This window comes from Camelus bactrianus, chromosome 12 (genome assembly GCF_048773025.1).
Source record: "Camelus bactrianus isolate YW-2024 breed Bactrian camel chromosome 12, ASM4877302v1, whole genome shotgun sequence".
Classification (NCBI taxonomy): domain Eukaryota; kingdom Metazoa; phylum Chordata; class Mammalia; order Artiodactyla; family Camelidae; genus Camelus; species Camelus bactrianus.
In genome coordinates, this window is record NC_133550.1 from 49,820,376 (window position 1) to 49,833,604 (window position 13,229).

A 13,229-nucleotide genomic window follows, 5' to 3' on the forward strand; every position below is an offset into this window, starting at 1 on the left:
GTTACAGGGGAAATTATTTGACCAATGACATTTAATAAAGAGCTGCTATTGAATTCTTTCTAGTTCCTAATATATTGCTTAGCAGTGCTTAAAATTTTTTTCACATGAGCATATTTTATCTCCAATTAGTCTACAATCATTTTAAGGTTCTGTACATTTTTTAACTCCCCACAGAGTTTAATAAACATTTGTCAGACTTCTCATAATGGCTACTAAGAAAACTGAGAAACATTTAAAAGCCAAGGTTTATATATAAGCTAGAATTTTCAGCATGATTTTCATCCTCAGACTTTTAGCTATATCTTATGGGTCATTTGCTTAGAAGTTTTACAAACAAGGAAGAAAACTACTGTTAAATTTTACTAAAGGAAAATTGCTGAGCAAATCCAAGTTGAATTCAACTATAAAATAAATAAGTTGTGTATCAGTTTACTAGAATATCATACCTCAATCCAAACTGTATTTAAAAAAAATAACCTTAGAGGGCTCTAGTAGAAATTCATTTATTTAATGGTGGTGGCCTAAGAATGCAAGGATTGTTTCTCATTTGAAAACATACAAACAGACTTTATGAATATAAGTGAGGGAAATATGCTACTTAGATGACAAATTTTTTTTCACAAAGCAAACTTTAGAAAGAAATATTGTTTTAAAATGCAGTAGGTGGAAACAGATTTCTGAACACACTGTCTACAAATTAAATGTGTCTCACTACAGTAGTGGTTATAAAATAATTGCACAGTAATCCTCATAAGCTATTTTATAAAGAAATACTCATGACAGAGAAGTCATCCAGTATATCACATAAAATAGGCAACCTACAATTTGCAGACATATTGAAAATAGCAAATATACCAAAGTGTTGTTTTTAAAAGAATTTGGTAATTACTGAAAGAAACTAAAATGATGGAAATTGAGATTTAGGAGAGAAATGTGAACCCCTGAAATAGGAACCTTGTTAATAAAGATAGCCACTACTTATACAGTATTTTTAAAAAATCACATAGATAATTGAGTGGCAGACCCACGATTCAAACCTATGTCTCTCTGACTCAAAATGCATGTGCATTATATCATGATACATGCCTTCTATCCTCCCCCCCAAAAAAGTGAGCTGGCAGGAGTTCCAAAAAAGCAGTAGGAATTAGTGATAGTGATATGAAAGAACCCAGGATTATGACTATCCCTTTAATTGCAGTGGCTAAAGCTTCCAACAGTATCTTAGGTAAGAAGATGCTGGGAATTTTACAATATCGCTGTATATACTTCATTATCATTAATATATATTTCAGGCTATTATAGATAATATTCTTGAACATGTTAAGGTGTCTTTCCTTTTTTGTTCTTTCTTTTTATGTCCTTATTCAACCTGAGGCATCCATTGTCTGGAAAAGCACCACTACTCAGAAGCTAGAAGTGCGAAGAGAAAAAGTCGATATTAAATTTTTAACTCTTGAAAAATATTAAAAATTTAATATCAATAATAATAAAGTTGAATGCATCCATTCAACAAATACTTAATTTCAGTTATGAGCCAGGTAGTTTCTGTTCCAGATACAGCAATGAATGAAGTAGATCTTGGAAGGGAGGGTATGGCTCAGTGGTGCAGCACATGCTTAGCATGCATGAGGACCTGGGTTCAATCCCTGGTATCTCCATATAAATAAATGAGTAAATAAATAAATAAATGAATAAAAACCTAATTACTTCCCCCCAAAACAAACAAAGTAGATCTTGAAGCAGATAGGATCTCGCTCTCGCTCTCTCTCTTCTCTCACCATCTCTCTCTTCTCTTACCCTCTCCCTCGCTATGTGTGGTGTGGGTTTGTGTGTGTGTGTGAACTAAAGCCAAGTTCTGTTGAGGAACAAGTGTTTTCCACATGGAAAGTCAATTTTGCATGATTGGGACATTAAAGTTGTACAAGTCAAGAAAGGGGCTTTCATTAGTCAAGAAAAGAAAAAGTTCTGTGCTAATAAGAAAAGGAGAGAGAAAGAATAGGACAAAGCAGTCAGACTGGAATGTCCTTGGATATTCAGGTGAGGGTAGAGTGATGAAAACACCCCCAATAGGTTTGTGAAGGAAATCAAAGTGTGGAGGGCTTGCTCCTTCTCAGGATGGAGAGGAAAATGAAAAGCCTCTTAGAAAATCTCCATCTTCAATATGGCACCATGTCCAGTAAGATCTAAGGGCTCTTCTAGCAGGCCATCCAGAGCTAGGGAAGGATGTGGAGGTCACCTTCCCAGTCCTTCAAGTGAAAAACTGGTAAGAGAAAACAACCTAGAGCATTAGCTACCTGACGGTTGAGAGGGTTGATTCAGACTAAGAGCCAGGGCACTACAATAAGCCTGAGGTTGGATCAAGTTTCAAACAGAAAATAAAACCCTTCAAACTAGAAGCTAGGATAGCAGGTAAGCACCAGGAAGATTCCCAAAAAGCCAGGTGAGACGAACCACAGCATCACAGACTTGAGATCTCCTCACCCTGCATTCAGTGGGCTTCCTCTGTATCTAGAATCCATCTTAGGAAGTGAGACAGAAAAGGGAGACTCCCTGAAAGAGGAGAGAAAACATACTATTGGGGAGTTGAACCTACACAACACGATCACTGTATACAGTAATGACACTGTTCTCACAGTGTAGGGCTGGAAACGCCAGCAAGAAGAGCCCTGATTCTCATTTTCATTAACTTTTTTCATTTTTCCCTACCTCAGCAAAAGGGTATCAAAAATCTCAGAGTCATCACCCTTGATTCAAAAATCTAGATGTCATCCATACTCTGAACACTATAAAATACTGAAAAAGGAAACTGAAGATGATTCAAAGAAATGGAAAGATAGCCCATGCTCTTGGATTGGAAGAACTAATATTGTTAAAAATGGCCATACTACTCAAAGCAATCTACAGATTTAATGCTACCCCTATCAAATTACCCAGGACATTTTTCACAGAACTAGAAAAATAATCCTAAAATTTATATGGAACCACAAAATACTCAGAATTGCCAAAGCAATCCTGAAGAAAAAAAAACAAAGCTGGAGGCAGAACCTTCCAGACTTCAGACAATACTACAGACATATGGATCAATGGAACAGAACAGGGAGCCTGGACACAAATCCACACACCTCTAATCAATTAATCTTTGACAAAGGAGGCAAGAATATACAAGGGGGAAAAGACAATCTCTTCAGCAAGTGGTGTTAGGAAAGCTGGACAGAAGCATGTAAATCAATGAAGTTAGAACACTCCCACACACCATACACAAAAATAAACTCAAAATGGCTTAAAGGCTTCACTATAGGACATGACACCATAAAACTTCTAGAAGAGAATATAGGCAAAACATTCTCTGACATAAATTGTAGCAATATTTTCTTAGGTCAGTCACAAAAGGCAAAATAATAAAAACAAAAATAAACAAATGGGACATAATTAAGCTTATAAGCTTTTGCACAGCAAAGGAAACCAAATACAACAAAAAGAGAACCTACAGAATGGAAGAAAATATTCACAAATGATGCAACCAATGAGAGCTTAATTTCCAAAATATACAAACAGCTCATACAACTCAATATAAAAAAGAAAAAAAAAAAACCATTGAAAAATGTGTAGAAGGCCTAAATAGACATTTCTCCAAAGACATACAGATGGCCAACATGCACACAAAAAGATGTTCAACATTACTAATTACTACAATGAGGTATCACCTCACACCAGTCAGAATGGCCATAATCAAGAAGTCTACAAATAATAAATGCTGAAGAGGGTGTAGAGAAAAGGGAACCCTCCTACACTGTTGGTAGGAATGTAAATTGGTGCAGCCACTATGGAAAACAGTATGGAGGTTCCTTAAACTAAAAACAGAGTTACCACATGATCCAGCAATTCCACTCCTGGGCATGTATCTGGAGAAAACTCTAATTCAAAAAGACATACATCCCAATGTTCATAGCAGCACTATTTACAATAGCCAACACACGGAAGCAACCTATGTGTCCATCAACAGACAGATGGATAAAGAAGATGTGGTGTGTACACGTACACGTACACACACACACAGGAATACTACTTAGCCATAAAAAAGAATGAAATAATGCCATCTGCAGCAACATGAATGGACTTAGAGATTATCATACTAAGTGAAGTAAGTTAGATACAGAAAGACAAATATCATATGATATCACTTATTTATGGAATCTAAAAAAATGATGCAAATGAACTCATTCACAACACAGAAACAGACTCACATACATAGAAAACAATCTTATGGTTACTGAAGAGGAAAGGGGGTGGAGGAATGTATTAGGAGTTTGAGATCAGTAGATAAGCATACTATAAGTAAAAGAGATAAACAACAAGGACCAACTGTATAGCACAGTGAACTATATTCAATATCTTGTAATAATACATAATGGAAAAAAATTTAGATGTCATCATTGACTCATTTCTCCTTTTTGATCCCACAGCAAATCCATCACCAAGTCCTGTCAATTCTTCTTTCTTAATGTAATGAAAAGCTTCCCACTTCTCTCCTTTATCCCAGTATCATTTATTGCCCAGATTACTAAAATAACCTCCTACCTAGTACCCTTGCTAACAATTTTGCCCCCTACAATTAATTTTCCCAAGGTTCTTAAAATTCTTTAATAACTTCCATTACATTTGAAATGAAAACCAACTCCTTAGGATGGCTTAGCCCTGACCTTTGTCTGACTCCTACCCTCCAATACAGCTCTCCTCTAACTCCCACCAACATTGACCTCTCTGGTCTTCAAAATGACAAATGTGTTTCTCTACAGAGCCTGTCAGTGGATGCTCCTTCCTCCTGCAGATCTTCACATGACAAGAAGCTCCTTGTCATCTAGATCACAACTCAATGCCATTTCATCAGAGGACTTCCAAAGCATTCCACCAAAAGTAGCCCCCTCTCCCCTGACTTCCCCTCATCTGTTTATTTATGGATATATAATCTACTTATCTCTTTAGAATGTAAGTTCCTTGAGGGCAGGGGTCTGATGTGTGTCTTGTTCACAGGTACATAGGTTTTCTCTCAATATCTTGAATGATGAAATGAAAAACTGAAGAGATCAATGAACAAATAGGGTAACAGAGGGGAATGGTTACATTCTTCCCACTCTCCTTTTCCCACTAATATCTCTCATGTCACTCCCAGTTTTGTCAAAGGTAGGCAAAATGACTAGAAATCAGGCAATGAAGAACACAGGAAGTGTAGTCCTAAAGAGCAGTGAGCAAAGGGCTTCAACAGGGTTTGGGGAAAAACAATTTAGGAAAGAGAACAGGAGACTTCAAAACGTTGTAGCCTCCCACTCCATGTTGGATCTTCCAAATCAGGAATATAAAAGTAAGAAATGCCTATCTTCTATAAAGCATTATGTAAATTGTATTTTCTGAGTTGAAATATTTAACACACACTAGGAAATAAATAAATAGTGAATCTTATCAAGAGGATTTATAGGGAGGATTTTTATCTACTGAGTTTTCAGGAAGCAGTAGAGCCATGTTGCTAATTGATATGAGAAGCACTATAGGATTTCGTCTTTTTCACAACTACTTACATAAATAGGTAATTAGGGCAAAGGTGATCAGACAAAAATAAATACGCTGCTTACATTTCAATGGAAAACTGGCGTTAAGTAACAGATTACTGAAGAAATATTTTTTAGTTAAATTTTAGTTTAAATTATTCTGTCCAAGGAAACTTAAAGGCAGTGGCATTGAGGCTATTTGAGTAAAACTGAAAGCATTTTAGATTACAGACTTGTAGTCACATAAGTTGACCAGTTTATGACTTTAAAGGGCAGAAATTTAGTGTAATTATGCATAATACATAGTTTTTTGGTTTTGGTTACAAAATTAATATTATTTGACTATGCATGGACCTCTATATTATATGGGAAAAAGTTGTTTCTTACTAACGGTATATTAACTAGCCTATTAATAATCAGATTCCTAATGTAGCATCACAATCTGAAATTTTAAAACTGCATTCCTATTATGTTACAGATTAGTACTTGTTCTCAGAACTATTTCCAAAAAAGAAAAAAATTCTTACCAGACATAAACTGTGTAATAGAGGATAATTCCATTTGGCTCCAGGGGTGGTTGCCATGACAACTTCACCGTGACACCAGACAACTGTTTTACAGAGAAGTCTTGTGGGGGAGAATCAGGAGCTGAAAAGTTAAGGTATAGAAAAATGCACTTTATTAAACGTATATAAGGAAAAGTTAAAATGGAAATGTACAAAACTTTTATCATGAACTTTCTGGCAAATGAATGGGGTAAAGTGCCCTTCTTTGTGGGCCTGAGAGACTGTTTACTTTCAAAATGAGATGATAAAAGAAGATTTTGCATGGTGGTGTTAGAACATCTGTTTCTGTGATTCAATGGAAAAAAATATTTCATGAGAAAAAAGAACAAGGAGTATGTCACTGTGATTCACCTACTGTTCAAGTACATCTTGGTAAATTATCATTCCTCTAATAAAAATAAAACCATTGGGGTGAATAAATATAATATATAGTAAAAGAGCTCCCCAAACTATAAAAAGAAATAGGAAAAAAAAATAACAAGAAGTAAGAAAGTGAAAATTATAACATTGGGAAAGCAGTTAAAATGACTGACCTCACAAATGAAAACTGCATTCAATTTCAGTTGTGTTATTAAACTGTAAAAGAGTATCAAAATCTTTTCACTGAGTCTTTAAAACTGAATGATTTACAAAGGAAATGCCATTGTAGCAAATAAGAATATAGACATTTTAGGGTCTACTTCTAATTGTGCTGTAATAGTTTAAAAATTCAAATATTTTAGCCATTCTACAAGGAATAAATACTAAGAAAAATTATTGTAAACTAATTAGCCAAGTTTATGCTTCCATTTCAATAAAACGTTTAGAAAGACATTTCTTAACTGCTCTGTACCAGCACAGTAATGTCTTAGAATATTAATACACGTTTTTGCATGTAAAAGGTACAAATTACTAAAATTTTGATCACTTAGTTATACATGGAAAGTGAACTCTTAGCTAATAGAAATTTGAAGAATTTGTTCAGATCTTTGAAAAATGTAAATTTATAGATTAGTATATGTGCAGATCACTTTTTCCAATAATCTGGAGAAAATCATGCCTGAATTACTACATTTTCTTTCTGATTTTCAGAATAACCTCAACTAGCGTGTGTGTACACACATGTGTGTGTTTTCATTATCTTGGTGATGATAATTTTTCAAAAAAGGAGTTTATTGAGCAGAGAAAAGCTTTATGAGTTGAGTTCTATGGAATAATGGTGACAGCTGTGTTTGTGTTTTCAGCTGGCTTTCTCACTGGCACTACAATAAAAATGCTATCAAATATTGATTATCACAAGAATCCATATGTCATTTGGAGATGTCTGTTTCCCAAGATATGAATTATCTCTGAGAACTCTCATTGTCAAGACAAAAACCTATAATATTTTTCTGAATATCAGTGCAAAACTTAACTTTCATTTTTAATCAGAGAAAAGGATTTTAATCAAAACCAGCACTGATATAGAACATGTAACTAAGCACTTCTGTTTTATAATATGCTCTAACATGTTTATGTGGAACAGCAAATAGTTCTTGGTGTTTTATATTTAATCTTCAGCATATCCTTGAGTATTTTATTTTATGTAAAACTTTATTGCTAAATAAATGCAGTTAACACGCCTTTCAAAATAAAACACTCATATCTACCATTGTGGACAAACATTTTTCAAACATTTTTAACATTTGTTAAAATACCATTTATATTCAGAAATGCAATTTTTAAAATGAAATTGGAAAAACAGAATAATTAAATGCAGTGTCTTTCACAGTCTATCCAATTCATAATGACAGAACGTATGAGACAGACGAGAAGGGTCTTCATAAGGCTCTGACTGCCTCCTACCCTTTCCTATCCCTCAACCCACTCTACTCATCTTCCTTCAGGTCACAGCTTAACCATACTTTCCTGGATATCTCAGAGTAGCTGAAGTTCCTTTTCTGTCCTGGTGAACACTTATACCAGTAATTAGAACTGTAAAAATTATTTATCTACACATTTGTCAAATTTAGATCTCTTCTACTGAACTTCAAGCTCTACAACAGCAAGAAACTCCTAATACCTAATAAAGGAAATTGTCTCAAGCTTTTATCCAAATTCTAAATTTGCTGTAATTTTTCTGTAAGGGAGTCTTGTTCTTTACCCTGTTCCTTAGCAATAAGATCAAGGACATAGATGGAAGTTTACCATGACTGTATTTTTAACAGTTTGGACGTATAGTATAATTTGAAACAATTGACTTGACTTGAGTGGTAAAAACAAACAAACAAACAAAACTCTGCCTCCTCAAAATGTATTTTCACTACTGGGCTAGGTTCCTTTCATATAAGACCTTGAATTCTTACCATAGGGACCATTTAATTAGATTAGAAGTAGAGAAATGGGTACCATGTCCATAAGGACATTGCTAAAATGACTTAATTTATCTTTCTTAGACATCATCTAAGACAGAAAGGAGAGCTAACCTTCTTCGCTCAACTTTAACCATTGTATCATTGGGAAAATTTATATATTGGGTTAATTTTTCACTTTGAGAGCAAGAAGAATCTAACTATGGAAAAATAAAAATTTGGAAAGGTAAGTTTTGATGGAGAAACAACATATTAAGTAGAGGCAATAACTAAGGAGGACTAACCTATGAGAAGACTTAGAAACTGGGGCGACTGGTTCTAAGTTTCTAGAACTGGGAGTAGAAACTAAGCCATCAGTTTAGAACCCTGGTAGAGCACCTGACCAGGATACTCTGGTGAAGTAATCTGGTGGAAGGGAAGTCAGGGAGGGACCTGAAATGGGAGAAGAGGGTTCTGAGGACTTCAATACTTTGAATAAAATAAGAGCACTGCAGAGAAAAGTCTTCCTTCTAGAAGTATGTAATGCATATTTTGTCCTGGTGAATGACGAGAATCTGAACATCCACAGGGTGCAGCTTAGCATGAAGATGAGGAAACTTGAAAGAGAGGATGCAAAAGATACCCTACAAGCATGTGACACATCCAGACCCGCTCATCATGGCAACGGCACTTTCTTTTAACAGGAAGAAAAATAAATAACATTCTCAAAATACACAATATACAAAACAAAATGCAAATCCAAATCCCAAATATATCTTTCAAAAGTAATTTTCTTAGCATGATGTATGCCTATAACTTGGTGAGGCAGCATTGGAAAATGGCCTTAGTAGTAAAGATAATTTTATTCAGGTTAGGAAAAGGTATGCTTAAATACTCAATATGAAGGCTATTAACATTCGGGCATAGCATCTTGGCAACTTAGGTAGATAAACTAATAGCCTGGAAAATAGCCTGAACACATTAGCAAGATAATCCTAATAACAATAAAAACTGCTGTAGGTTGACATAAGAGAATCTACTATAAAATTTACATATATGTCTATTCTAATGAACGTGAAAGTTGAAAAACACAGTCAAAATACACTGACTGATGCTCACACTATTCAAACCCAAATTTTAGCCTTAAAAATTCCCATGGAAAAAAAATATTACTGGTTTTCTTACACAGCACAGATGACTTCAGAATTTTAAAAAGCATTTTATATCTGATTTCACTGAACATAAATCTGACTCTGCAAGCTTTTTTCACACCATGACAATGAAATCTCTATACAATGTTGGTGTGGCACACAACGGCTACCCCAGCTAGGAGAATTCTGATGTTGTATCTTCATTGCATAGACATGTTTTCTGAAATGTGATGGATATGAAATAAGTCAGTATCAAGTGCTATAATTACCATCTTCTTCAGTGAGCACACTTAAAGGTGCACTCCGAACTCCTTCGCCTTCGACGGTACTAGCTGACACCTCAATCATATATTGCGAATACTTCTTCAGTCCTAAATAGAAATAAAATAGGTAAGTTAAGACTTACAAAATATCTTTTAATAATAGGCAAGAGGCAAATTATGAAATGTCTAACAATCTTCCAAAAGTAAGAACTAAATGAAATGTAGTTCTTGGAATAGTAACTCCTATTTTGAAGACAAAATGATACAGAATCATGTGGAAAAGGACAGGCCTAGAGTATTCTTTCATGTGACCTGCCATAAACTCCTAGCTTATTTAACCAAAAAGCCAGAATCATCATACCCTGTATAAAACTAATCACACCATTTATGATACAACAATAAGCAAATATATCGTGGCCACTCTGTCAATATAAATGTAAATAGCCAGCATTATTTATTTTTTTACCTGTAATGCTCTGAGTCAAAGAGGTTGTATTTATAGTTCTTTCCTCATTTCCATCACCTTTCTTGAGATAAATTGTATATTTTTGTATAATTCCATTGGGACTCTTTGGGGGAAGGAATGATAGCTCAATCTCTCCAGAGGAAATATTTTTGTAAGTAATATTTTCTGGTGGACTATCAGGCACTGAAAAAAAAACCCAAAAATATGCATGCATAAAATAATTCCATTTTAATAATATATTCTGTGCTGAAGTTTTCACCCCAGTGGACTAGGCTATGTATATATGAATGTTCATTCACTAGAGTGCGATTATAATAAACATCCTAGATGCAGTAAAATGCAGGTAAATTATAGCACTTAACTTTATAAGAATAATGTCATCTCAAAGAAAATTATTATTATTCTGACTCTACAGAATAACGTTTTTAGGATGACATTTTTTATTAAAATACTTGAGACTATTAAACTGTCTTACATTGCAGAATATGCAGACACAGTGGTGCCTTGGTATCCGCAGGAATTGGTTCCAGGACCCTCACCCCCACTCCTCCAGGAGTACCAAAATCTGAGGATGCTCAAGTTCCTTCTATAAAATGACACAGTATTTGCATATAACCTACGGACATCCTCCTGTATACTTTATATCACCTCTAGATCACTTATAATACCTAACACAATGTAAATGCTACATAAATCACTGTAAATACAATGTAAATGCTCTGTAAATAGTTGCCTGTTAACATGCAGCAAATTCAAGTACTGTTTTTTGAAACTTTCTGCAATTTTTTTTCTGAATGTTTTTTATCCACAGTTGGTTGAGTCTGTGGATACATGGTCCCCAGATACAAAGGGCTGACTTTACAAGAAAGAGGATTGAAAAACACTTTAAAAAGCCTGCCTTTCATCAATAATAATAATAAAATACAAATGGTTAATAAATTAGTTTTGATAACACGATCTATGACAAGACAAAGATCCTCTCCTAGATATAAGGCTGCATATAATGACCTAGTAACAAAACGGTCTCCTGTGGATACAGGGGATCAATAAATAAAACACTAGTTTTCTGTATTTACAAATATTCTTACTGTATTGAATGTAATGGTCATAAATGATTCTCTTTATATATTCAAATATTAACGCTAAATGTGGGATTCCAATTCTGGCAAAATATTGGAATAGCCACCCTAAGTTGAATGACTATCACGATTAAAGTAAGAAAACTCTGCATAAAATTAGCATTTTCTTTTTTTAGGAATTGCAGAGATAACATGGAAGTTAGAAATCTGTGGTAGTCAAAAACAAAAGCAAAAAATCCCCAACAAAATAAAACAAACAAACAAACAAAAAAAGTAAAAACAGGAATCCTGAGATGGAAACTGTACTAAAGGGTGCTCTGCCTTGGAGGGTACTGGTCAATCCCGGTGACTTTGAGTTTCTCCATTCACAGCTGTGTGGGGTACCAGAAAAGAAGAGAAAGCCTTGGGCCAGTAGAAGAATAAAAGATATTCCAGCATAAAGAGTTGAAACCCCAAAAGAATGCAATTTCAACCAGGGCCATGATATAGGCCAACTCTGCAGAGTGCCGTAGAATTCAGCATGAGTTGTGCAATGTGGTACATTCACTCTCAGGGAATAGGGAATGAGAAGTAAACCCACTATGCAAAAAAGGACAGAAAAATAACTTTTTTTCCTCCTGACACTCCTCTGGATGAAGAGGTAGAATATAAAGAAAAATTACGCATTTTTGAAACTGCAAGTCTATCCATATGAGCATGCGTGGCCCAAATCCACAGCAGCTATATGGCCTGAAAAGACCTCTACTTCAGAATTTAAATTAAAATGAATCTATAATCCTGAATTGCCATTACTCAAAACAACTAGCAGAAGCAAACATACATCCTCTCTGAAGAAACTCAACTTCAACTCAGGTCACATAAACTTCCCACAGATAAAGTTTCAAGGAATATGAGCTCACTGATAAAAATCACAAAACACACAAGCAAATCAGGCACCAATGGTTAAAGCCAACAAAGAAGAAAAGAAACACAAACACACACACACACCAGCCAGACTTCAGATACTGTAATTATCAAAGAATAAAAATACAAATGTTTAACATAGTTCAAGAAATCAAACATTTGAAAATATAAGCAAATAATTCTTTAGATAATAATAAATAATACACATAATCAAACAACCTTGAAAAAGAACCAAACAGGACTTGAGGAACAGAATTAAAAAAAAAAAAACCTGAAGGTAAAATTCTCTTGATGTATAAAAAAGCGGATTAGATAGATAGAAAATAATTTAATGAAAAAGATTATAGTATTGTATGAGTTATCAAAAATGTAACTCAGAGAAAGAAAATATAGAAAATACAAGATGGCAGTTAAGAGAAATAAAGGATATACTAAGGGGGCTAAGATAATAGAGAAAATGAGGAAGAAATGTTTAAAGGTATAATGGCCTAGAATGATCAAAATTACTGAAAGATATCAAGCTTCAGAACAAAGAATGCCAATAAATCTCAAGCAGAATTAAAAAAATTTAGACACATCATTGTAAAAATACAGAATATCGAAGAGGAGATCTTAACAGCACCAGAAATAAAATAGAACATCTACACAGGAATGATAATTAGATGGAAAAATGACATCAATTGAAAAACTTCTGGAGTTCTACACCCAGAAAAAATTAACAAGAGCAAAATAAAAACAAATTCAATCAAAAACAGAGAGCCAGCCATCAATGCAGGCTCAAAAGATGAAATTATAAGCAATGTACTTTAAGCAGAAAAATATTCGATAGAGACTAAAGATCACAGTTGGAAAGATAATAGTTCAAAATTGCCTTTCTAGAACAATAACAATAATGGCTAATTTGGGGGTTAAACAATATAAACTAAATATGTACATATTATTGCCATTA

The 13,229-nt window shown here is 34.3% G+C and overlaps 1 protein-coding gene across 5 annotated transcripts in view; it reads right to left on the reverse strand.

Moving 5' to 3' along the window:
* Positions 1-13,229, reverse strand: part of PTPRQ (protein tyrosine phosphatase receptor type Q) — a 220,239-nt gene that overhangs the window by 125,287 nt on the left and 81,723 nt on the right. For all 5 annotated transcript variants that reach the window (XR_012510803.1, XM_045519424.2, XM_074375351.1 and 2 more), the window contains exons 33-35: positions 10,299-10,481; positions 9,839-9,940; positions 6,071-6,191 (exon numbers count right to left, since the gene is read on the reverse strand). Coding sequence is in view for 4 of the 5 variants with exons in the window: in XM_045519424.2 (XP_045375380.2) it covers positions 6,071-6,191; positions 9,839-9,940; positions 10,299-10,481 (406 nt within the window). In the remaining variant the exon portion in view is untranslated. The remainder of the gene's footprint in view (positions 1-6,070; positions 6,192-9,838; positions 9,941-10,298; positions 10,482-13,229) is intronic.